Genomic DNA, 24,927 nt, shown 5'->3' on the forward strand with positions numbered 1-24,927 from the left:
AATTTTTCGCATGAAGAAATTAAATAACTGCTTCTGGGACTTTGAGAAACGACCGTTGATCTCAGTGGGGGCGACAATGAGCCCTGATGTAAAATTCATGTAACTCTACACATCGATTTGTTGCACGCTGGCAGCTCTTCTTACATTTTTTGACCAGTCTAATGTCGGTAAATTTTTATTTTACTTTTTTTTTGTATATTTTGACGTAATTTAGTTGAATTAAGTATAATCGTTCATATAGAAAATTTATTTATCCATCGGATAAACTTATGTGTTCAGTGCTGAGAGTCCTAGCCAGTTAGTAATATTAAGCCGAATATCAAATTCAAGGAATATGACTTCCGACATGGACAGAGAACGATTAACCCATGTTGTCCAGTGGGTATTAAAATATACTCCACGAACGTTATGAAACTTGAAGAATTTTAGCGCAGTTCAGGTGAAAGATATCGTGACCATATTTTGTAAGTAAAGAGAAATGGTGGATCTGCAAGAAGAATTTAAATACAGTAATATTTTTCCTGGCTTAACTCAAGCTGTTCACTTGTTTACATTGAGGGGGGTTAGGTAGGTTAAGTTCGTTTTTTCCACACTGCTCGAATGGTTTTCTTTTAACATATTGCAAGTCAAAACTCTTTTCTTTTGCGCTCTATTAAGATGGATTGGTACATTGGCACAGAATGGAAGGACGACAAACGCGGCCTGAGCAAGAAAGTACTTAGCCTGGAGTTCGCAGATATGGCAAAGCCGATGGCTGCCAGCACAGTGCTATTTAGCGTTAACAACAAATGCGCCAATTTGGAGGACAGGCCCAGTAAGTATCTGGGTGGCGAGGAGTCCTTGACATTTCCCCAGCAACATACCTTGGAAATGGGGACTGCCACAACGCCCGTGGACTGCTATGTGGAGATGTTGCTGCAGCAATTCATGCCAGGGGAAACCGCCGCCTGCAGCATCACCAGCAAGACCGGCGAACGAATCGAGTTTGATTTGAAGCTGGATCTGATTGTTAAGAACCCCCAGGTGCACAAGCTAAACGCGGCAGAGATTTACGAGCTTGCACTGCGTTTCAAGGAGAGTGGCGTGGCCATGTTCAAGAGCTATCCGAAATTTGCATTTGATTACTTTGCGCGGGCCGCAAAGCTGCTTATCACATACAAACCCTTCGACCAACTCACCAAGAAGTCCAACGGCATTAATGGCACCACCGTGGAGGCTTTGTTTGTTCAGCTACAGACCAACCTGGCCGCATGCATGTTGCAGGAGGAGCGCTACGAGCACGTTATCTATCACACAGAGTTTGTGGAGCGGGCAGAGAGCCCCACCGAGAAGAGTGTTTACCGTCGCGCCCTGGCCTACTATCATATGAAGGAGTTTGCCAAGGCCCAGGCCACCATAGAGCGCGTGCACGACTACGAGGAGAAGCGAGAGTTCAGCAAACTGCGGGACAAAATTGCCGCCAGCTGGAAGGATAGCAAGGCCCACTACAAGGAGGTCGTACAAAGAATGTTTAGCTAGTTTTAAAAAATGCTCATTGTTAAGATTCTCAGACAACAAAAAAATGTGTAGAAAATAGTTTTTATTTAAAATACTACTTTGATTTCCTATTCTTTTTGGGGTCAAACTTGGTTTTCCTATTGTTTTTGGGGTCAAACTTTGCTCTCCCCCTATTTTTGGGGTCGAACTTTTCTTTCTTATCGTTTTTGGTGTCCAATTTTGCCTTCTTATTCTTGAACTTCATGCCGCCGGGCAGACTGTGTCGCTTACGAGAGGATCTATCCTCATGTTTGAAGAGCTCTGCAAAAAAAAAAAAACGTTAATGGGATGGTTTCTAATATGATGACCATGTTACCTTCATCTGGCTCCTCTCCCACTTCCTGTTTGTAGTATTCGGCATCATCATCAGAATCGATTTCAACTCCATCTGCTTCCTTTTTGGCGGCCCACTTCTGGTCTTTCTTTATCTTCAAATTGCGTGCCCGGTTCTCAGCCTGCTCCTTCTTGCGTTGCTCCTTAAGTTTCTTTTTCTTTTCAATCACCTTGCGCAGCGTTTCCTTTTCATCCTCCGTCTTCACGACATGGTCGTGATACAGCACTTCGCCGGTAAAGAGTCCTTCTTCGATTTTAATCAGTTGCATGGTCAGACGTGGTCCGATCTCGTGCAGCTTTATGGTACTCTTATTTCCTTCCAAGTTTCCACCGCTCTTGAGTGTCTGCGCTAGCACCACATGCGTCTGTTCGTCATCTTCCGCCTCCGATTCAGATGCGTTTCCATCTCTACAAAGAACAGACATGAATTAAAATTACCCCTGCTGTGCACTGCCGAATCCTCACCTCGCAACAAAGTCCGCGATATCGTTGTACTTGTTCAGGTTCGGAACGACGCCTGTGACAATTTTCTTAACCGCCCGATTCAGACCCACGGGCACAACTTCCACCGAATAGTGACGCATTTCCACCAGCTTCGTGTCAGGATTATACGAGAACAGAACACAACGACGTATAGTGCCAATGTTGACCGTATTCAGGTTAATCGACGGGAACATATTTTGAAATGTGCTGGCCATCAGTTTCAGATGATTGCCATCGCCACTAAAGTTGTTCATGATGACCAGCGGAGCTTGCTTGAAGTGATCACTGTCAATCATTTGCTTCTTGGCGAGAGAAATGACATCTCGGGCCAGAGTGAATTGGTGGACCTGTTGAATATGTCATACGAGCTTATAATAGAAATGCATAGGGGCACGACAAACGAACCTTAAACGTCAGCGAAGGACCTCGCGGCAGGCGCACCACTTTGAAGGACAACTGTGTGGATGCCTTATTGAAGATGGTCATGTGCGAGACATGAAAGAAGCTGCTCAGGCTGACAAAGTCTTTGATGCGATTCATTCGAGACTCCCGCAGGTTGGTCGCCGTGAAAGGCTCCATGATGCGCCGAAAGTCCAGTGTGAGGTCTGTGATATACGGGCATGTTAGTCCTCGATGTATGACAAAGGAGTGGGGAGCCTCAACGACTTCGTTCGGTTCGCTGGCCTTAAAAGCAGCTGTACGCGTCTTAGGATGCACTTTTTTCTTCCCGCGTCCCATGTTTTTGTCTTATTCCGGCTAGCACGTGTTGTCGATAAAATATACCGATGAAAAAACGGACTTAACCCACCTAGCCCCCCTCAGTTTGAACAAGTGGTGTTTAAATTCTTCTTGTACATCCACTAAATGGACCTTTCTTACAAAAAAAGTTTTCAAGATATCTTTCACCTGAACTGTGCTAAAATTCTTCGAGTTTCATAATTTTCGTGGGGCGCATTTTAATACCCACTGGACGACAATGGGTTAATCGTTTGTTTCCAATATCAGCAGCCATATTCTTTGATTTTGATATTCGGTTTGATATTACTAGCTATATAGGACAATCACTACTGAAAATATTTGTTTCTACAAGATTGGTTAATTTAAAGGACCCTAATTTATTGGATTGCTTATAAATCAGTGCAATAAATGATTAAAAAAAAAAAGTGCGTATGGAAGTTTTTATACCCTATTTAAAATTGAATTGAAATTTAATCTAATGAAGTTTAATAAATTGATTAAATAAATGACTACCTATCAGACCACTGCTGGAAAATTAAAACTACAGTGAAACAGTGAAAATCGGTTTGAAATTTGAATTGATGTTTTGGAAATGAGCGCTCGCTGGTGTTTCTTTTATTTAAATTATATTTATTTAATCACACTTAACATAGCAAACACAAATGATGTTATTTCGTTTCATTTATGCATTTAAAGTTTTACAACTCTTTTTATGTTTCGTTTATCAGCTAGTTTTGAAAAGTTGCTTTTATATAGGCCAATTATTGAAATGTATTGTGAAAACTGAAAAGTTAAAGTAATTAATTCTGCACTTGATTTCAGATGGGTATTGGGAGGGGGAGGGCTAAAATATCGGCAATAAACTAGTGCCAGGCCGAGCTGCAGTGCTGGGGAAATTATTTTCAGATTTCTTGAACATTCAATCGAAGAATTTGTTGTTCTTGTTTTTCGAAAAATTACAACTATGTATTTATGTTGCGAAAAATTAATAATATTAATATTTTTAATATTAGCATATATGTATATTTTTATAAATTATAGTTCTACAGCTTAAACTGAATTTTGGAGTGTTTAGTTTTTCTTCTTTTCTTATCCGTTTTTTCATGCATCGACGATGATTGGATCGTTTTATGCGATATTTATATATATATATAAAACTTCAGTTTAAACCGCAGTTAACTACAGCCGGATGTTGGTGTTGTTGCTTTTTTCTTGGTGTTGGTGATTTGAATTATCAATTTATGCATATATGACAAACTGCTAGTGGCTGTGGCTGAACGACATATCCTATCCAATCCATATCTTCCTATGCTGTTCACCTCTTATTGCTGTTTCCGCTGCTGCTTCTGCTGTTTTTGTAGTTGTAGTTGTAATTGTTGTTGCTTTTGTTAATGTTTCTGTTCTGGCGGTTGCGGGTGGTGTTGCTTGGGGCGGTCACTGACAGCACTGCTTACGTACATCAGCTGTGACAGTCGGCTTAACGTCGATGGGCTCCACGTTCGACGGACGAATGACATCGCCTTCCGGCGGATCCCTGATTTGTTTCTGCGACACAATACGATAGATCTCTGAAAATATAAACAAAGCCCAAGCATTTTATTAGCCAAGTTCAGAGAGTAGAGAGACAGGATAGGATCTCCCCCTACTAACCTGTGAGTATATTCTGGAATGCCGTTTCAACGTTCGTCGAGTCGAGGGCCGATGTTTCTATGAAACTCAAGCCATTTCGCTCGGCAAAAAGTTTCGCCTCGTCCGTTGGCACCGATCGCAAGTGTCGCAAATCGGACTTATTGCCCACCAGCATTATGACAATGTTCTGATCGGCGTGATCGCGCAGCTCACGCAGCCATCGCTCCACATTCTCGTACGTCAAATGCTTGGCAATGTCATAGACCAGCAGAGCTCCAACAGCACCGCGATAGTAGGCAGAGGTAATGGCGCGATAGCGCTCCTGGCCAGCCGTATCCCAGATTTGCGCTTTGATAGTCTTACCATCGACCTGGGGGTGGGGGTGTGAGAGGGTGGGAGAGACAAGCATGAAAGGTTAGAATGACGGACGGTAATTGGCAATTTGGCCAAGTTATCCTTCGGGGCTGTAGCAGTTTCGCTTTGAAAATCAATAAACAACCTCCGACACAGTGATGCCAACATTGAGTTTTTCCTCAGTTCAACTATAATTTGTATCTGTATGAAACTATTTGAAGGATTTCACGATTTTCTCTTTCAATTTAAAGCCAATAATGTAGAGTATTTGTTTGTTCATCTTTTCAACAGTTGGTACCACTGTGTCCCTTTAGTGAAACGCACACGCACACTCCCCGTAAGGGAGGTCTGTGCTGCTGCTGCTGCCCCTTTGGCCACGAAACACATCCTCTCGTACTCACCTCTATGCTGCGCGTTGCAAACTCCACACCAATTGTCGACTTGGACTCCAAATTGAATTCATTGCGCGTGAAACGTGAAAGCAAATTACTTTTGCCAACACCCGAGTCACCGATAAGGACAACTGCAAAGGATTATAAAGCATTAGCGACACTCTGGCATTGGGTAATCTTGGTGAAATCCCCTCCCCAACCCATCGGGTGGCAGTTGCATAATGGCATGGTGGCACATTCCGTGTCGTGTCTTGTATTTTATGGTCGGACAAGCTGACTCTGCTGGCCTAGCAACCCGGCAATCCTAGGTCATGTCCTCCTTCGTATTGACTCTCCCGCTGCCGTTGGGGCGGCCCCAAGGTCAGCAAATACATAAAAATTGCTATGCTTTGGGGATTTCAGGCCATGAAAACAAATGTTTTATTATTGTGGGAGTTGACGTTCGGCAGCAGCGGGCATTGAAAATGTTGATTGTTTTGTGGGACGTTCAATGAAATTCGTTGAAGGAAACATTTCTTGCAAAATTTAATGGGCGATGGGCAATGGAATTAAAAGTGAAAGAATAATGGAATTATTTCCTACATAATAGAGATAATAAACTACAACATTTTTTCAAGTGAAAATTTATATACATATGGAAAAAAGCAAAAGCTTGCGGATCTTCAGGATCTATAAAAAGCTGATCGAACAGACATATGTATTCGCAATCATTTCTCATCGAAACCATTTACAGAAATAACACTATTATCGTGAAAATGTACACATGTCACTGTCCTGTCAGCTAGTTTTTATTTTTGACGCCTTTTTTCAAATTTATTTGATAAGCGCACGGGCACACTGTTTGCTTTAGTTTAATGAAAAAACAATAACAAAAACGTATCAAACACCTTTTTGTGATATCACGCTCTCTCTTAGCTCTCTCTGGACAATGTATAGCCTGGTTACAGTTATCAGAATGGCCGAAGAGAGCGCCAGTAATGCGTCATTGTCGCCTACTCTCTTTCGATCTCGCAAATGATCTTGAAGTGGACCCAAAGAGAAATTACACTAGAGTTTAAACGGAAATGCTAAAAATTAACGAAGCAGTTACTTGTTAGTAGAGAAATACATTCATATATCGAATCATTCATACAGCAGTGGTTATGTGATTATGGGCTTATCGAAAAGTGGCATTCCTTTACAGTAAATTGTCGTTCGTCATGACTCATGTGATGGCATGGCAAATATTGCTATGTGTGAAATTTGAGGGCCTCATCATGCATATCATTTATTGACGCAACTTATCGGACTGTATAGGGGTCTTTTTTTGGATACTTAACCCAAAAAAAAGAAACGATAAGATTGGCAAAGCTCTGGAAAACATCTTTAAATTAGCTTTTTCTCCCATTAAGGAAATCCATATACTAAAGCTAGACTAGCGATAGACTTCCAGGTTTCTTATAAGCGCAACTGGAATTTACAGCGGCGCAATAGCTTGAGCAGGGCAAACGAAGAGAACAAAGGAGAACAGAGAATTGATGACCCCAAACAACATAAACGGAAAGTATACAAAGAGCGCAACTGGGGGGCGACACACAGAGATGTGGGAAGTTTGAATTTGTTGAGTGACAGGAGAAACAGAAAAGGGCTGCGTATGTACAATGGATCTCCGACCACTGTGCGAGCAGCGAACCTAAAGCGCAGCTTGAACATTCGCTAAGCGGCGCTCTCTGGCGAAGTTTCGGAGAGACAAAATAAACATATGCAAAAGAAATTACGAAAATTCAATACAATAGCCGGAGCACTACGAAATATTAAAGCTGACACGCACACACACACATGAAAACTCTCTCTTTCCCTGTCTCTCTCTGGCAAATGAAAATCTAATCAACTAAAAGATGTGGCTGTGTCAGGAGAGGGGGGGCGGTGGGCGGTCATTTTAGCATTTACTACTACTCGGAACAACTGCAAGAAGAAGCAGCTTTAAGAAGTACTTTGAGCTTTTATCACGACTATAAATACGATTTGCTTTTCGTATGCAACGTGGCGAGAGGAATGGAACGGGAACGTAATGACAAAACAGACAGTTAACGGCATTAAGTACTAGTAGTGGGAAGAGCGGAGAGGAGCGGCAGAGAGAAAGCAAAGGGCATCCAACTGCAGTTGTTGGGCAACAACAATCATTGACAGCTATGCAGGGGGCGTACACTTCTGTGATTTGGGTTCAGAGAATTATTTTGGGAATTAATCAAGCACGCACTCCCACACATACACACACACTCACACGTACGTACACAAGAGTGGTTTTATTCACTGCATTTTTTGTTATTCTCCAATTAGTTTCAATTAGTGCCATTGAGCTACTGCGTCATTGTGTCCATGGAAGACAAGACAGAGAGGAGCCGAGCCTGAGAGTGGTCTGCTCCTATGGTAACTGTCTCTTGTTCGACCGCCACCGGCTAGCCAGCTCATAATTATGAGCACACCAAAACACATTACATTACACCAGTGTGCCATGTTTATAATTACCTTTGAACAGATAATCGTATTCGTCTTCTCTTGCACCCATTTTGCTGAAGTTTGTTTTAATATAATTGGCTTCGTTTAATTATTATTGGCAGCTCCGGTTGCGTTCCGTTTGATTGGTGTGCGAGTCTTAAGTAAAATCCAATAATCCTTGCGCGCCGCCGATTTCTATATGCGTTTGTCGTAGCTCACACACTTTTTACACTTCATTTGTAGGTGTATTTGTAAAGAAAAAGAAAAATATATATCAATTTTATGTCCAAATTTCTAGTATTTCGAGGGCTATTTCAGTTGTCACATCTGGCGGCCAGTAGGCGGCAACTAGTGCAGTATAAAGTGACTAATTATAGAAGCTTTTAATGCATTTATTTATAATTTTTTCTTACGCGAAACACACACCTTAGTCACTAGCTTGAGAAACATCGATATTAACAACGATGTTTGGGTGTAGCAGATGTCGATGTTTTTTCTCAAACATCGATGTTTTTACTTACAAAGCATCTTTATTTACACTATTATTAATATGTTTGATCAAATGATACAATTATTTTAAAGTATTTATGTTAGCTCCTTTCCCTCAGACATAACTATTACGCCTCCATTAACGAGGGGCGATAGTTGACACGATGGGCAGGGATAATACATTCTGAAAATCGAAAAAAACACAACTGAAACGCAACCATAGCTAAACTTTATGCCACCACTAGGCCCCTAGTGAGTTTTGCCTAAAACGATATATGATTCATAAATTTCATATTTTAATGTTCAAAAAAATTACAAAGGTTATTTTTACTTATATATATAATATAAATGAGTGGAAAATTTAAAAAACATCGATGTTTCATGCTCTCAAAACATCGAAAACATCGATGTCCTCTCTTAGTCACTCCCAAAAGTGTGACCGATAAAATATACCAAAATATACCGTCTCATTTTCAAAATATTCCGTAAATATACCGATGATGTTTTGTTAGTAATATTTTCCGTTATTTGAGATCATTATTTCAGTTCTTGCCTAGTCTTAATAATATTGAATAGAATTTTTCTTCATATAAGATAGCCTTCAGAATATTCATAGCCATCACTATATGCATCGTCGTCACTGTTATTTTCCTTGACATTTTAGAAAAGCATTTCTTTTCCCGGCTCGAAATTTTCGCAGCCGTTTTAGTCTCTTGTCTTCACCTTAAATATAATAGATTTATATTGAGTTTGATCAAATTTACCTCCGACAAAATTCGCTCACATAATGCATTTGGACCCTATGGACTGTATTGGCCGCGGATTTCAGCCAGCTTTGATAGTGACATAGCAGACAGCTTACAAGTGAGCATATCAGCTAGCTTTTTGTTTCATAAAATTTCAAATAAACTCAGATTTTTTATAAAACAATGTATAAAAGTGTTTTTATTTTAATATAAAATACTTGTTGCATAAAAACAATAAATTAAGTATAATGTGCAATTAATACTTGCGTTTAGCGTTAATCTCTAGAATGCATATGTAACTTTGTTCTAGTTGCATTTAAATGCGAGCCCGTTGCAAAGCTAAGGCTGGATAAAGAAGCATGATTCCGCCGGCGATATATGTGATTTTTGAGCCCACACACCAAAAGGCTGCAATGATTCAAGAGTTAAGATAAAAACAGGAAAAATGTAATCTATACTTGCCTATGGAGCCAACCACGGGGCCAAGCGCACGCGCTAAGGCGCCCAGAGAACGGAATATGCCTAATACTGAACCCTTTTGATCATCGTTACCGTACTTGGAAACCAAGGTGGTCAGGCAGGTCACCGCAAAGGCTGTAGAGATGGCGAACAGAATCATTCCGGCGTAGAGCATACCACTGCCCTCGGCTAGGCCAACTAATACAAAGGCGGGTACTATCAGATATAGACTGAAAATGGCATAGCTCTTGATCTTGGCATCGGGAAGACGACGCACAACCGATCCCTGAATCAAAGTCATAATAACACCTACAAAATAAATGATTAATAAATAAAGAATAAGAAATATTCAAAGGGTATGCATTTCACCTGTTGTGAGAAACATTTTCGCCTGATCCATGGAGGTGTAACCAAACTTGTGATACATCAGGAATGTGACGGTGAATTCCAAGCCCGAATACAAGAACAAATATAAAAAGTATATCAATCCTATGGATCGCAAGGCGTCCGTATCTTTTTTGGGCACATTTTTGATGGCAGCAAATCTGTGAATTGAATAATTATTAGGAAATCAATTCGTAATCTTATGAAAGTGTTTCCTTGTAACTAGTTTTAATCAAAGGAATTACCAGCAAATGCCAGCTGATAAGACAATCAAACAAACGTGCTGAAGTGCCCGGCCTGATAACGAGCGTAGCGTCACGCTTGGCCGGTAACCAGTCGAGCGGGTTTGTTGCAATTCAATTAACTTAGTCACACGACTGGTTTGCAAGACATGCTAATTAAATCACAAATTACCTAAATATGGATGAGACGTTGAGCAACTGCAAGCCGTAAGACAGGGCGGATGAGATCTCCTTAACACGTTTCTCCTGAAAATATCAAATCATTTTGTATAGAAGCTACAGATTTAGTTTTAGTAGCAAATGATCTCACCTTTGGCAGGGTCTCTCGCAGACAGCAGGATAGCACCAGGAGATCGCCCAGAGCTAGACCCAGGGCCAAGAGGGATGGAAGCACAAACCAAGCTCCACCACTCGCTGATTTATTTGAGAATATGGCAAACATGGCACCAATCATCGGTCCCACAATGAAACCCAACGAGAAGGCCACACCAACCAGGGCCATGCCGCGGCCTCTGGTCTTCACGCTAGACACATCCGTGATGACCGACATGCAGAGCGAAATGTTGCCCTTGCTGATCCCCCCGACGAAACGTGCCAGGACGAACAGGGCAAAATTGCTGGAGCAGGCCCAGAGTAGATACGAGAGAGCAATGCCAGACTGTGTTTTTGGTGGATAAAAGAAATATTCAATATGCTGACCCAGATATGATGAGCATACACCTACCGCACACACAAGTAGAACGGGTTTGCGTCCATAGTAATCCGAGAGGCCTCCCACAATTGGGCTGGCCAGAAATTGCAAGAAACTAAACATTGAGCCTAGGAATCCGCCAAACAGCACCGATATATAGCGCTCTGGGGCACCCAGCAGCTGCTGGAACCAGCGTACTCTCTCCGTAAGCACATTGTACAAACCGGAACTATCATTGACGCGATAATACTCCAAAAGCGACGGAAGCAGCGGCAAAATGATGGTGAATGCGAGCAAATCAAAGAGCAGCGATACGAATATGATGTATATCATGGGGTCACTCTTTTCCTTTGGTTCGGCATTCTTGGTGGCTTCCTTGCCTTGCTGCTTCCCATCGTTATTGTTGTTGGTGATCTGCTGAGAGTCTGCTTTTGTTTCCGGTGTGTGGAGGCTTCTTCTTATGGTGGCCATGTTTGTTCTTTTGTTTGCGGCCGTGATTGCGTGCGTGTACAATACTTTATGCTGCTATTACTTCAACATAACTGTATCTCGGCGTAACTGGCCAACGGCTTGGCCCCAACAAAACAGAGACGCGGAATGCTCCCCAAAAGCAACCCGCCACCAGAAGTGAAAGTTGAAGCGCAACAGCTGTTTGGCGGCGGTCTATCACGATCAGACATGCCATAAGCCAATTACCAAATTATTAATAGGCAATTATCAGTTAGTAAACATTACACTACAGGTGTAATTTCAGACAAAATGTTTTTAAAACATTCAACAACTTGTTGCATGAACGTGTATTTCTACCAAAAAACAGTACTGTACAGTTCTGCATGGAACAGCTGTTGCTACTGGCAGTTACCAACACTTAAAAACAATAAGCAGAAAAGGAAATTATTCATAAATTTGTTAAATAAAATCGCCACACGACTTTAAAACCATGTCGAAGGTGACCGTGCAAGACATAGAAGCCGTAGATGACTACTGGGGACCCACATTCCGCTCCATCCTAGAAGGTAAGTTTGCATTAACCGGAAAACCAATTTGTTTACGCCCTCCGCCAATGAAATTTTCGGTCATATCCGCAGGCAATAATACAAAACTGATTAGCGAACAATTGGATCAGCGGATACGCAGCCATGACAAGGAAATCGAACGGATATGCAACCTGTATTACCAGGGATTCATTGATTCCATCCAGGAACTGCTGCAGGTGCGAACACAGGCCAAGCAGCTGCACGATGAAGTGCACTCGCTGGACACATCGCTGCGGCAGATCAGTGCCTCACTCATCCAACAGGGGAATGAGCTGGTGCGGGCACGTCAAATCGAATCCAATCTGGCCAGTGCCATCGAGGCACTCAAATCCTGTCTGCCAGCCCTCGAGTGTTACATGAAGTTCACACAACAGGCCAAGAACAAACAATACTATCAGGCGTTGCGCACGCTGGAGACCCTGGAAACGGAGCACTTGTCGCGTTTGAAGCGGCACAACTACCGCTTTGCCACTCAGATGCAGATCCAGATTCCAATCATCAAGGAAAACATACGCAAGTCCTCGGCCTTAGATTTTCGCGAGTTCCTGGAGAACATCCGAAAGTTCTCGCCGCGCATTGGCGAGCTGGCGATTACCCACACCAAGGAGCTGCAAAAGCGTGACATAAATGCCATCATCAAAGACCACATGCAGCAGGCAAATGGCGGTGCAGCCGGTGCGGGTGGCGACGACGATGGCGGCAATGTGAGTGCTCAGGATCTGATTGATTTCTCGCCCATCTACCGGTGTCTGCACATCTACATGGTACTGGGCCAGAGGGAGTACTTCGAGAAGGATTACCGTCAGCAGCGTCGCGACCAGGCCAAGTTGGTGCTCCAACCGCCACCCAATATGCACGACAACCTGGAGGCCTACAAAACGTACATTTGCGCCATTGTCGGTTTCTTTGTGGTGGAGGATCATGTCAAGAATACGGCTGGGGATGTGGTAACCAGCAGTTACCTAGAGGAGCTGTGGTCCAACTCCCTGACGAAGTTTGTCAACGAGATCAGCATGAGCTCGTCTTCCTGCACCGATCCCAATATACTGCTGCGCATCAAGAACCTCATCATGCTGTCCATCAACACCTTCAAGTGCTACGGCTACACCGTGAACATTCTGTGGGAGCTACTGCACAACATGCGCGACCATTACAACGAGGTGAGTAGCATACGAATTGTATTCTCAAACATTCCACATCTCTTTTGTTTAGGTGCTGCTGCAACGATGGGTTCATGTCTTTCGCGACATCCTCGACAAGGAGCAGTTCCTGCCGATGGTTGTGCAAAACGTTGAGGAGTACGAGAGCATCATTGAGCGTTTTCCCTTCCACTCGGAGCAGCTGGAGAATGCGCCGTTTCCGAAGAAGTTTCCCTTCTCGCGCATGGTGCCGGAGGTCTACCATCAGGCCAAAGAGTTTATGTACGCCTGCATGAAGTTTGCCGAAGAGCTGACCCTCTCCCCCAACGAGGTGGCTGCCATGGTGCGGAAGGCGGCCAATTTGCTGCTCACCCGCAGCTTTAGCGGCTGTCTGTCCGTGGTGTTCCGACAGCCCAGCATCACTCTGACACAGCTCATACAGATCATCATCGACACGCAGTACTTGGAGAAGGCAGGACCGTTCCTCGACGAGTTCGTCTGTCACATGACCAACACGGATAGGAGCGTATCCCAGACGCCCTCGGCCATGTTCCATGTGGCGCGCCAGGATGCCGAGAAGCAGGTGGGCCTGCGCATCTGCTCCAAGATTGATGAGTTCTTCGAGCTGAGTGCCTACGATTGGCTGCTGGTGGAGCCTCCGGGCATAGCTTCCGCGTTCATTACCGACATGATTTCGTACCTCAAGAGCACCTTTGATAGCTTTGCCTTTAAGCTACCGCACATTGCCCAGGCCGCCTGTCGTCGCACCTTCGAGCACATTGCGGAGAAGATCTACTCGATCATGTACGACGAGGATGTCAAGCAGATATCTACGGGTGCCCTCACCCAGATCAATTTGGATCTGATGCAGTGCGAGTTCTTTGCGGCCTCTGAGCCAGTGCCCGGCCTCAAGGAGGGAGAACTGAGCAAGTATTTCCTGCGCAATCGACAGCTGCTGGACCTACTGATCCTGGAGGAGTGGAGCACATATTTCCACGACTATGGCAAGCAGGAGAATCGTTATCATCTAGTGCAGCCGCAGTCCATCATTGTAATACTCGAGAAGATACGCGAAGCGGACAAGAAGCCCATATTCTCGCTGGTGCGAAAGAACGACAAGAAAAAGCTGCTGGAGACGGTGCTAAAGCAGCTAAAGCACATAGCCGAAAGGCAGAACTAATCGATTTGAAGGGATCGGTGATCCCTGCTGAAATAATTATACACTCCTTGGCTTATTTTTATATATGTACTCGTTTGCACGCAAGTAGCTTTTTATTTGTTGGCTAATTTGAGTTTTCATATGGAAAAAGTATTTAATTTTCGCCTCCTTTTGATTCTATTTGTTTTTATAAAAGACAAATTTCAATTGAAACATCTTTCCGGGCGCCCGTTGAACGTGTAAAATTGTATTTTGAATTTTGATTTCTTTATGTACAAAAAGCGATATAATTTGTTTTACGTTTTGCCTACGTGATGCGGGGAGGGGTGTGGAAAGATACAAAAACAAAACAAACAAAGAACGAAGGGCTAATAACAAATTGTATATAATTATTAGATGTATGTATATGTGTGTGTGTATATTCCGCAAAAAGTTGTAGTAAAACTAATTTCTATGTTACGTATATATATATTGTTTGTGTCGCTTTTGTCAACTCTTCGTTTCCAAATGCTTGGGTGCATCCGCGTAGGTGAACTTCAAGCGAAATGCCTCAGCAAGCAATACATTTATTTGGCGATCGGACCAGTTATGTGTTGGCAGATTTTGTAGCAGCAACATGAGACCCTGTCGAGGGGGGAAAATTCCATAAATTAACAAACCACTAAAACCAAAAGGTGTTTCTCTATAGGAAACTCACTTGAAAATCGTTCTGTTGCATTAGCTGCTCCTTCCAGTGCAGCAGGAAGGCCGCACACACGTACAAATGGAACAAGGCAAAGCCATCGGATTCAGCCAGATATGTGTCCCACAATCGAATGGTGCAATGGAGTGGCAGTTCGCGTGTCAGCAAATTGTTCATCCAACGAAATGAGAATTGCAAATAGTCAACGCCATGCGTCTGTAAGTGACGATGCAGATTTACTGGAAAAATAAACAACAAAAAAAACTCAATTAAATGTTATTAAAGAAGATAATTAGGGGCCAAAACATGGAGTGGCATGGCACACATTTTGATGGCTTTATGGCTTGGCTTTAGGTTATCAGACAGCATACAAATCTATCCCGAGAGAGACGTTTATCTTATCATATCTCCAATCATATCTCTATCTATATTTCCTCACTTATCAATGATCACTCACTCACCGTCTATGCGCTGTATAAGATCCTTGAGTTGATTGACCTTCTCCTGTATGCCCAACTGGGCAAAGATATAGTTGTCCTGTATACAGTCGAGAAACTTGGATAGACACCAAAAGGAATCCGCTTCGATGATGTTGCGCGTCTCCTCCGCCAGTGTGGACATGTCGAACTTCTCGAGATCTGTGTTGGGCGTCAGGGCCTCCTGCAGAAACACAATAAAGAACGGGGTGACCAGATCGTTGATGCCCTGCACATAGCCCGAGGCCGGATGACGTATGGCCCAAATGAAGAGGACACGCTCGAACATCTCCTGGACGAGCTGCTGCTGGAAGAGCGGTATCTGTGGATTCATGCGCGGCACATCGATATGTATCTGACGATACGTGTCCTGCTGTGTCTCGTCCTGGCTGTCCACCCTAAAGTAGTTGTGTCTCAAATCCTGATAGCCCTGCCGCTTACTCTCCAGCACCGCCATTCGTCGCTCGCTCGAGGGGGGCAGATATTTCGACAGCAGTCGCCAGCTTACGGCGCGCATCTGTGTAATGGCAGAGAAATTTAATTGAATTACACACACACAATCGCAGGGGCTGGAACTGGGGCTTACCCTACGAGGCACTCCCGACCAGCTGAGCTTCTTCAGGGCCACCAAATCCAATTGCGGCGAGTCGAGTAGCACCTGAAACTTTTCAATTTTCGTCTCATATTCGCCGTCCTGTGAGTTGGAGCTGATCTTCTGCAGTTGCGGTCGCCCGGGATAGTTTCTTAAACGTGATCTGTGAAAGGCAATTCGATTACTATTCAGTTCACTCTGCGGTGCACTTGTTTCGACGTCTGTCCACATGACTATGGGAGAAAGTTGCACTGTGCAATTCCTCTTTCTCACAACTGAATCTTCGATTATACTTGGGTTACATCATTTAGTAACTAAGGACAGATGCGGGCCCACACCCATCCCACATCCCACCCCTGGCACTTGTTTAAACAACTGGGGCTCTTGCTCGACTCTTGATGCGCTGAACTTTCTATTTAACTTCCCATTTGTGCACGCGCCTCACCTGTTCTCATTACTGTCTGGCAGCGATCGCCGGCGCTCTTCCCTATTCTCTTCCGGGGTACTTCTGGAGCTCGAGGTCTGGTCCGCACTGCCACAGTCGTTGGCCCTTGGTGTGTTGTGGTTTTGATTGCTTCGCGAGTGCGTTTCAATCACATTCAGTGCCGCCGTTTGTGACATTTGCCGCGATATGCGAGTGCCGTCTATAGAGAGGGAATCCGGAAATGTAAACCAATTAACCGATAAGACCGATAAGCTGCAATTACCAACGCCGGCTCCAGCTGCGGCCGCTGCTGCTGCCGCCTCTGTGCTGCTGATGATGCAGAACTCGTCGTCGCCCGTGTCCCAGGCATCGCTCACCGACTGCTGATAGTCTCGAAAGGTGGACACCATGCCACTGCCGATGGCCTGTCGATGACCTGTCGCCGCGAACCCGGGCGGGAGATCTCTTTTGGGACTGGGTCGTCCGGGGACTCTCCGTCCGCTGTTTTTCCAAAAGGTTGAGTTTGCGTTAGCCAAGGTGTTTACTGGCGTTGCTCCGGCGTTACGTGTTCCACTGATTGCTTCGGCTGTTACGGCGGCTGCGGATGCTGTTCCTGTTCTTACTGCTGTTGGCGTTTTTTCTGGACCTTGTTCTACATTATTATCCATTATACGTCCCCTATTATAACAAAAATAACCCAGTCGTCGATGTCAGCGTCATTATTTTGCATCCACAGCAGTGTGACCACAGAGTACCGAAACATACCGTCTCATTTAAAAAATATACCGTAAATATACCAAAGCTCACTTAAACCTCCTTTATTTAAACTTTAACAACTTTAGTTAAACCGCGGGCAATTATACTAAAAATATTAATAATAATTACTCTTGCAGGTACATCCTATCACTTATCTTTGATTAAAAAAGGACCACAAAGGTGAAAGATAACATTAACTGCGCTAAAATTCTTCAAGTTTCATCGTTTTCGTGGAGAATATTCCAACAGCCACTAGTCGGCGATGGATTAATAGCGCTCAACAATTTTGATATTCGGATCACCTATATATATATACCTAAATACCATAAATACAAATTTTTTTTGAAATGGAAGACGTCTGATTGGCGCCTGCGGTCACACTGCGTGCACTTTTGTTGACGTTTCAAGTTTTTCCACTTTAGATTTCCATATTTACTTAATTTAGCAATCAAATAGAAATGGGCAGCGACTGGGATGAGATAAAGCGTCTGGCAGCGGACTTTCAGAAAGCCCAGCTTACCTCAACACTGCAGAAGTAAGTATGCGAATTGGAATTTAGTTCCACTTGATTCGACCCTCCTGCATTTATCATTGAAAGGCTGTCCGAACGCAATTGCGTGGAGATTGTGACGCTGCTGCTGGAAAAGCAGCTGCTCGAGGTGGTGTTCACCAACGATGGCAAGGAGTACATTACGCCAGATCACTTGGAGCGCGAGATCCAGGACGAGCTGTATGCGAATGGAGGCCGCGCCAATCTGGTGGAGGTTAGCAGGACGTTGAATGTGGATCTGTCCCGAATTGTGGCACTGGCCGAGCGCATTGCGGCTGAGAATCCCCTGGTGCATCTGGTGCTGGGCCAGCTAATCGACGAGGACTACATCAGCCACATTGCCCAGGAGATCAATGAGAAGCTTGCGTTGCGTGGCGAAATATCCATTTCCGATTTGGCCTCTCAGTTTGATTTGCCCTCGGAGTTTCTGCAGCAGGATGTGGTGGAGAAGCACCTGGGCAAAACCATCAAGGGCCGTCAAGACGCGACCAATCCGCGAGTCTTCTTCACCCAGGCCTACATCCAGCGATGCAAGGCGAAAATACGCGGTGCTCTGGCGGCCATCACCAGGCCCACAAATGTGGCTGTAATTCTGCAGCAGATTAACGTGCAGGAAAAGATCTTTCACTCATTGCTGGATGAGATCTCGCCTGCCGGGCAGGTGACCTCAAAACTGGCCAATGCCCAGTATGTGCCGCACATCTATGCCAAGACGCAGGCCGATTGGGTGAACTCCTTCTACAAGCAGAACAGTTTCCTCGAGTACGATGCCATCAACAAGCTTGGCATTTCCGATGCCAAATCCTACATACGCAAACAATTTCCCAACGAGGAGTTCTTGTTCCTGAAGCGCGTGGCCCTGGGCGCTCGTCTGGTGGAGCTCACCGTCGTCACGGCTCTCAATGAGTGCAGTGCCACCAAGCAATACTTGGACTTGACCACCATTCTGCCTTCCAATCTATCGGAGGAGGACATCGAGGAGGTGTTCAGCGCCATTATGGCCCAGAAGCATAGCAATCCCAGCAATTTTGTCTACCTGGATAGCATCGGTACGCATTTGATTTCCATGATTTAATGGATTCATGGCTCATTCTGTTCGTTCTCCTTTCAGTATTCTCGCAGCCGTATCTCACGGAACTGGTGCAGCCGTGCCATGCTCTGGCTGAGGCCCAGGCCAAGGCAGCCATCGACTCGGGCGTCTATCAGCAGTTTGTTGTGGAGAAGACTCTGGCTCAGAAGGGTAACGCTTCCTTCCAGGACCAGGACGATGATGGCAAGCTGGACAAGCGCGACGAGCGTAGGAAAAAGGCCTCCTCTGGCAAAGCCGGTGGCGGCGCCCAGGGACGCGAAACCAAAACTAAGTCAACGAAAAAGCATCAACGACGCAGTGCAGCAGCCCAGAACGATTCCGATGACGAGGACGATGTGCAGCATCAGGGCCCCCGAGGAGCAGGCGGTGGCGGCGGAAATAAGAAGACTGTAAAACCATTGGATCTAGTCAAGACTTCGGATATCGAAAAGCTCATCAATGCCAGCCTACAGGAGGAGGGTTTGGAGCACTTGGCTCCCTCGATTGCAGCTCTTTATCTAAAGTAGGCAGGAATAAGGGATTACACAGAACATTGCTTTATATTTCTTTATCATTCACAGCCAATTGAATCAGGCAGCGCTGGCCAAGGCCCAGGAGTTGTATGAGGCCACACCTCAAACGAATCGCCGTCAGACCCATGCCGCCATCCAGGATCGCATCAACACTCTGCTGATAGACATACGGCTGTATGAGAAGGGTCTGAAGCTCTTTAGCCACGACACACAAACGCAGCTGGTGAAATATCTGCTCAAATCCCTTGGCAATGATATCTGCAATGAACTATCGCTCTATGTGGCCAGCGAATGCAATCTGACGGTGAAGAATACCAGCTTGAATGTGGATCAGCGCATCAAACTGGCCCAAGAGTGCGATGCAGAGTATCGCAGTGCCCTGCTGGAACAAAACAAAGCCCTGAACAAATCCATAGATGATTTCGAGCTGGCCACGGAGTCGGTGCTGAAAGCCTGCAGCATGATTATCAAAAAGGTGGACAAGAAAAAGGATCGCCTGCTGATTGCGGATCACAAAAATAAGCTGCAGCAACAGCTGCTCGACTGCCAAGAGCCAGCCCTGCTGCTCCATCTGGCTGCACTGATACTGTTTACCACAATTAGTGGCTGCATTTTGCATGCTTCTGGTAAATTCGTCTCTGCCATACTGCAGCACATCCGGGGCTCTCTAAGTGACCCACAGAATGACATGCTGCTACGCTATCACGGTGTGTATTGATCATTTAATATTACCAAAGATTATACAAGTACCAAGATGTTGCTTGAGGCGTTCTATGGCCCCGTAGACCGTCTCTAACGGCTTCGACTTTAGGCTGCTGAGTCGGTCCCCAAATTCCAACAACAATACGCAGTCTTTGGCCTAGAAAAAGACTTAGTTTTTGGTCTTTTGCGGTCTCGGTCCCAAGAAAGACTTTCTTTTGCCCTAGCGAATGGCTCAAAACGGAATGCCAAATAATACAACAACAAATTGCATGTCCTGGGCATAACAAGGCATATTTTCTTCGAGACTGGGACCGAGTATTGGCTTCAAGCATCAGTCTCGTTCTCGAGCATCAATATCTTCCACTTTTATAGTCTTTGTTAATATATTTTCGTATTTCTTTTTGCAGATCTGGTGTTGCAAGTGCTGCAGACAGCGCCCGAAAGTGACGATTCCAAAATAGCCCACGAACAATTGCAGATCATGCAGTCGAAGGTTGTAGAGCTGGCCCAGAACTATACGCGGGCCTCCGTTTCCAAGGCCGATTGAGACTGAGATTTCTCCCTGTCGCCCGTGCTTTCATTTTATCTTAAATTTCCATTGGTTTTGGTCTGTAATAGATTTTTGTTAATTTTTTATAGTTTATAAATTGTTTTTATTGCTATGCACGAAAGTCGAGTCGCCTTGAATACAATCAGTAAAGTTACAAAAATGGTTTAAGAGCCTTAAACAGAGTTCCACAATTTATCACTTTGAATGTTGTTTTTTTCTTTTTAATGTTTATAGGAAAACAATTGGGGGGCTTTAGGGTTTTAGGAAAGCGTTTCTTTTCATTATAGGTGTTCAAGCTCCGAGCACACACATCCTTTTTAGGGGGGAGGGGTATACGTATATACAAATTGTTTAAAAGTTCTTACAAATGATAGAACTTTTTTATTTAGTTTAGAGTTTTGTGCTTTGCGTTTGCCTTTCTAGAACAAGAGTATTTGATTGTTTTCGGTTGGTTGTTGCTGAAATGTGAGCGATGTTTACTTTAATAACTATGTAGTCTTATGAGCATTTGCTTGGCCTTTTCGCAGGATTGCCTAAGGGGAAAACAGGTACAGATTAACCACTAAAATCGAAGGAAAGGATTTTCGTTTACTCACATAAAAACTGGATTGCTGGAATCACAGCTGTCCAACGTTTGTTTTATATACATTATAAATAGTTCCAAATTCTTGAGGGTTTCGCTGTTGGGCAGCAGCCATACCGTTGGCAGGGTATTCACTATGATGTAGGCCTTGTTGATGGCATCGTTGGGCGAGCAGACACGCAATGCCAGCAGCAGATAGCGGTTTAGCAGCCCCCCAATGGCCAGCTCACGCAGTAGCTTGTCCCCCAGTATGCCCTGCCAGCTGAGAAAGTTGCGAAACAGCTTCAGGCCGCTGCAGAATTGACGCTGAAAGAACGATGTCTTGGCCTCTTGCACTCTGCAAATATTAAAAGTTAACACAGTTCTTAAATGTGTGGGCTAATCTTCTCCACTTACTGCTTGGGAAATATGGGTATAAACACATCATTTTCCAATGCCAATCGCATGCGTTCCATGATCGATTCAAAGAGTTTCTTGAGCTGCTTATTGGTGCCAGTGAGCGGAAAATCACGACCCAGGCGATTGATAAAGCCCACGAGTCGCAGTGTTTGTGTGGTGGACAGGGGATCCCAGCATTCCGTGACCAAAGCTAAAAGCAAATACAAATGGCATTAGTTTCAGTTGTAAAGGCAGCTTCTGTGGCTGTACTTACATGTGACCTTTGGCAGCACAATCTTATCAATCAGCGCAGGGACAAGATTCACATCTGGATCGTTCTTTAGCTGGTCTATTGTTTCATCCGCCTGGCAGGCGTACAGCATGCTGGCCTGATACCAATGCATGGTCTCAATGTCCGCATAGACATCCAGCAGCGGCGACCACACGAGCAGTTCGTGGCGCACTAGTGGGGCCAAGAGCTTGGGTAGACACAAGCTAACAAACGCATCCAGATACGAGGTCATGTCGGTTTTCCGCCAGGCATAGAACTTCATGAGAATCAGTTCGATTTTACAGAATTCATCGGTGACATCTTCAAAGGCTTCGGCCGCTTCCTTTTCCGTTTGCGCAGTGGCAGCCACACTCTGTTCCTGCTGCTGGTCGGCTATTTCGTCATCGCTGGACATGCCATCCAAATGGGAGGACAAGAGATCGTTGCGTTCACGTTCGCAGCGGCGTCGTGTCCTTCGTCCCTCCCGCTCGGCAGCGCGGCGCACTTGTTCTTCGTATTCGGGTGTGCGACGAGCGGCAGCGGTAATAGGCTCTGGAAAAATGAGAAAACCGAATGAAAAACAATACGAATTTGGACAATGGTTGATTCCTACTTGATGCCTCGGCCATTTCCTTGGCCTGGTCTCTGATATCCTGTCGCCGGCGATTCACCAGATAGCGATTATTCTTGCCCGACTGCTGCAGCGACCGCTTTTCCAGCTCATTGATCACGGGACTCTTCTCGGCCAGGCAGTCCACCAGATCGTTCACATAGCACTTGACCTCCTGATAGAATTTGTACTTGGCTGCCGCCGTGGGGGCATTCTTCTGGCACTCTTGTTGCTGCAGCTTCAGTTCCTTCAGCTCCAAGCTGACTCTGGCCATGGTGGCCGAGTGATCCGTCGAGCGTTCCTTTATCTCGGCGAGACGTGTCTGAATGGCAGTGAATATCTCCTGGGGTGTGCGCAATGCTGTGGCCTTGGGTTTGTCCTTTTTGGGCTTGGCCGCAGAACGTATGGCTGAGGCCAGATTGCTGCGCTCGAGGGCATTCTTCGCATAGGCTTGCTCCAGCAATATGGAGGTGGACTGTGGGGCCGCTAGGTCCGTGTCCTCGTCTTCCAGGGCTAGCGCTCCGCTGGGCGCCGCCGGTTTGATCATAAAGCGCGAGAGCACAGTTTCGTGCTGGGCATGGACTAGCTGGGCACCGGTGACGCCCTTGCGGATCTGCTGGTTCTCCCACTCGTTCATCTCGCGGTCAGAGTCTTCCTCGGTCGCTGAAGTAGATTGAACAAAGATTAGATGGATCGATTGAGCACAAACCATAGGTAGGCATCTGAGCGACGTGCAGCACTGCCGTCAGCTCTGGCCACATCCTTGGGGGGGATGGCCCACACTCTACATACAATCATTCTCGACGGCATAGAACTGCTCGCGACGCTCTTCGCGCTCCTTGCGACCGGTTATGTCGCTCATATCCACACGCTCCTCATCGTCCGACTGGTCGCCCTCGACGTCCTCGTTGGGCAGCCGGGTGCTCAGCTTGGGCGGCTCTTTGTTCTCCTCAATGGGTATATAATCGCCGGCACCTAAGGGATTTCAACGAAAGTTATTAGGAAAATCCATGCAGAATAGTATTGGGACATACCCTGCTCCCTGGCTCGCTGTCGCCGCTTGCGTGCCGCATGTATCATGGCCGCATCTGGTATGGAGCCACTCTCCAGCATTTGCTTCAATGCCTCTGGCTTGGAGAAGCGATGATGCTCCTTGCTATGGCCCCCATCGTCCGATGGATCTCCGCCATCGTCGCTCATATCATCACGCCCGGCACAGAGGGCAGCGCGACCGTTTAGAACAGCCTCGGGTGTCTCCGATTTCTTGACCACAAGCTAATGGAACAAAGATTATTAACCATATTAATGGAGAGATCATAAAAAGGTGCATGATAGATCAAGATATAAGAGGATATTCATGCGGCGAATAAAAGTGGGATGCATGCGATTATGTATAATATAAGCAGCTTAGAAATGAATCGATTACAACAGCAACTTATGGTTATGTGTAGATTGCAAACTATAGCTTAAAACAACAACACAACATCGCCTTCATCATTCAAGGATTTTCGTGTGAATGTTTGCTCTTAATTATTATAATTCTATTGGTATCATATCATTTGTTGAGTTGAAATTTGTTCGGTTTTGAATGGTGTGAGAAAAATTGAATAATAATAACCTTACCACAAAGTCGTCTGTGCGTATTTCGGTTTGGATCATATGATTATCACTTTTTTTACTTTTACTCTGATCGCTGCTCGCGTTTTTATATCTACTAGAATTTGTAGCACCCGTGGCACTGGACGACTCTAAATGCTGTGTACTACCATTTTCCGTGCTACCGCCGTGATCCGTACGCTCCTCGCGCTTCTTCTTGCGCCGCTCCTTGTCCATTAAACGCATTATTTTCTTGCTATTCGACGATTTCCGCACTTGAAAGACCTCCCCATCATCCTCTGCAAAATCAATCAATCAATTTTATTGGAACCCCTCGGATTGGGCCACTCAATTTGCACACTCACCATCGTCGGCAAAGCTAAGCAATGCTTTTGGCTTGTTGTCATCATTCGTTGTTTTCTTTACTTTTTCCTTGTCGCGTTTGCCGGACAATATCAGCGACGGCGGTTTCGACTCCATCTCGGCGTCCATATCCAACGTGGCCCCGTCATCCCTGTCGTCCGGTGAATTGCTGGAGAACACCCGTCGCTGTATTTTCTTCGGCTTGCGAAACAGCGACATTTAATGCGGATTCTATAGCTAGTTTAAATTTATTTAATCAATGAAAAAAGCGTAGAAAAAAGAGAATTTTCGCCAAAAGTCCTCTTCCTCTATTGTTATAGAGATGGGTTACAGTCGATAACTTTGTATTGTTAGAGTCACAGTGAACCTCCGGGAAGACAGTCACGTATCCCAACTTTCAGTCGCACAGCTGTGGCACTATCTATATGTGACAAAAGTATTTATTTTAGCCAAACAATATTGTCTAGGCACTAACCATACAGTATATATACTGTGGTCTAGTG

At 45.0% G+C, this 24,927-nt stretch overlaps 8 protein-coding genes and 1 long non-coding RNA gene across 12 annotated transcripts; 4 read left to right on the forward strand and 5 right to left on the reverse strand.

Moving 5' to 3' along the window:
- Positions 1-424: 424 nt before the first annotated feature.
- On the forward strand, positions 425-1,575 carry Bdbt (Bride of doubletime). The gene is made up of 2 exons (XM_015182208.2): positions 425-439; positions 658-1,575. Exon 2 carries the CDS (start codon positions 658-660, stop codon positions 1,516-1,518), a length of 861 nt encoding a protein of 286 aa, XP_015037694.2. The 5' UTR covers positions 425-439; the 3' UTR covers positions 1,519-1,575.
- Positions 1,565-3,144, reverse strand: ppan (Brix domain-containing protein peter pan). The gene is made up of 4 exons (XM_001359168.4): positions 2,758-3,144; positions 2,335-2,699; positions 1,853-2,277; positions 1,565-1,797 (listed from the first exon to the last, which is right to left on the reverse strand). Exons 1-4 carry the CDS (start codon positions 3,088-3,090, stop codon positions 1,592-1,594), a joined length of 1,329 nt encoding a protein of 442 aa, XP_001359205.2. The 5' UTR covers positions 3,091-3,144; the 3' UTR covers positions 1,565-1,591.
- Positions 3,145-4,031: 887 nt separating this feature from the next.
- Positions 4,032-8,518, reverse strand: Rab11 (RAS oncogene family member Rab11). Of its 2 annotated transcripts, none has more exons than XM_001359169.4 (5): positions 8,370-8,518; positions 7,974-8,174; positions 5,475-5,596; positions 4,741-5,089; positions 4,032-4,658 (listed from the first exon to the last, which is right to left on the reverse strand). In XM_001359169.4, exons 2-5 carry the CDS (start codon positions 8,011-8,013, stop codon positions 4,525-4,527), a joined length of 645 nt encoding a protein of 214 aa, XP_001359206.1. In that variant the 5' UTR covers positions 8,014-8,174; positions 8,370-8,518; the 3' UTR covers positions 4,032-4,524. The 2 variants fall into 2 exon arrangements, with proteins under 2 accessions (XP_001359206.1, XP_033241697.1); XM_033385806.1 differs by having other exon boundaries at positions 8,357-8,373.
- LOC117185628 (uncharacterized) lies at positions 5,915-8,211 on the forward strand. Its single transcript, XR_004471107.1, has 2 exons — positions 5,915-7,730; positions 7,785-8,211. It is a non-coding gene; the product is annotated as an uncharacterized lncRNA (long non-coding RNA).
- Positions 8,519-9,347: 829 nt separating the features above from the next.
- On the reverse strand, positions 9,348-11,620 carry rtet (major facilitator superfamily domain-containing protein rtet). Its single transcript, XM_001359170.5, has 6 exons — positions 10,988-11,620; positions 10,574-10,921; positions 10,436-10,509; positions 10,007-10,182; positions 9,641-9,946; positions 9,348-9,586 (listed from the first exon to the last, which is right to left on the reverse strand). The coding sequence occupies exons 1-6, from the start codon at positions 11,423-11,425 to the stop codon at positions 9,495-9,497; spliced, it is 1,434 nt and encodes a 477-aa protein (XP_001359207.2). The 5' UTR covers positions 11,426-11,620; the 3' UTR covers positions 9,348-9,494.
- A 165-nt stretch (positions 11,621-11,785) lies between these two features.
- On the forward strand, positions 11,786-14,752 carry Sec15 (exocyst complex component Sec15). Its single transcript, XM_001359171.4, has 3 exons — positions 11,786-11,970; positions 12,043-13,151; positions 13,204-14,752. Exons 1-3 carry the CDS (start codon positions 11,895-11,897, stop codon positions 14,308-14,310), a joined length of 2,292 nt encoding a protein of 763 aa, XP_001359208.2. The 5' UTR covers positions 11,786-11,894; the 3' UTR covers positions 14,311-14,752.
- On the reverse strand, positions 14,659-17,232 carry Tbc1d22 (TBC1 domain family member 22). The gene is made up of 6 exons (XM_001359172.4): positions 16,747-17,232; positions 16,485-16,683; positions 16,034-16,202; positions 15,433-15,964; positions 14,987-15,210; positions 14,659-14,913 (listed from the first exon to the last, which is right to left on the reverse strand). Exons 1-6 carry the CDS (start codon positions 17,129-17,131, stop codon positions 14,779-14,781), a joined length of 1,644 nt encoding a protein of 547 aa, XP_001359209.2. The 5' UTR covers positions 17,132-17,232; the 3' UTR covers positions 14,659-14,778.
- Positions 17,233-17,583: 351 nt separating this feature from the next.
- On the forward strand, positions 17,584-20,814 carry Ufl1 (UFM1 specific ligase 1). Its single transcript, XM_001359173.5, has 5 exons — positions 17,584-17,754; positions 17,818-18,818; positions 18,881-19,361; positions 19,420-20,078; positions 20,481-20,814. Exons 1-5 carry the CDS (start codon positions 17,678-17,680, stop codon positions 20,618-20,620), a joined length of 2,358 nt encoding a protein of 785 aa, XP_001359210.2. The 5' UTR covers positions 17,584-17,677; the 3' UTR covers positions 20,621-20,814.
- A 27-nt stretch (positions 20,815-20,841) lies between these two features.
- LOC4802252 (PAX3- and PAX7-binding protein 1) lies at positions 20,842-24,783 on the reverse strand. Of its 3 annotated transcripts, XM_001359174.4 has the most exons (9): positions 24,427-24,783; positions 24,089-24,360; positions 23,500-23,740; positions 23,258-23,440; positions 22,469-23,128; positions 21,859-22,407; positions 21,603-21,795; positions 21,220-21,543; positions 20,842-21,156 (listed from the first exon to the last, which is right to left on the reverse strand). In XM_001359174.4, the coding sequence occupies exons 1-9, from the start codon at positions 24,641-24,643 to the stop codon at positions 21,105-21,107; spliced, it is 2,691 nt and encodes an 896-aa protein (XP_001359211.2). In that variant the 5' UTR covers positions 24,644-24,783; the 3' UTR covers positions 20,842-21,104. The 3 variants fall into 3 exon arrangements, with proteins under 3 accessions (XP_001359211.2, XP_015037696.1, XP_015037695.1); XM_015182210.2 differs by lacking the exon at positions 24,427-24,783 and having other exon boundaries at positions 24,084-24,224; XM_015182209.2 differs by lacking the exons at positions 20,842-21,156; positions 21,220-21,543; positions 21,603-21,795; ... (1 more) ...; positions 22,469-23,128; positions 23,258-23,440 and having other exon boundaries at positions 23,554-23,740; positions 24,084-24,360; positions 24,427-24,782.
- Between the last annotated feature and the right edge of the window lie 144 nt (positions 24,784-24,927).

The sequence above is a fragment of the Drosophila pseudoobscura genome, chromosome 2, assembly GCF_009870125.1.
Source record: "Drosophila pseudoobscura strain MV-25-SWS-2005 chromosome 2, UCI_Dpse_MV25, whole genome shotgun sequence".
Taxonomy (NCBI): Eukaryota; Metazoa; Arthropoda; class Insecta; order Diptera; family Drosophilidae; genus Drosophila; species Drosophila pseudoobscura.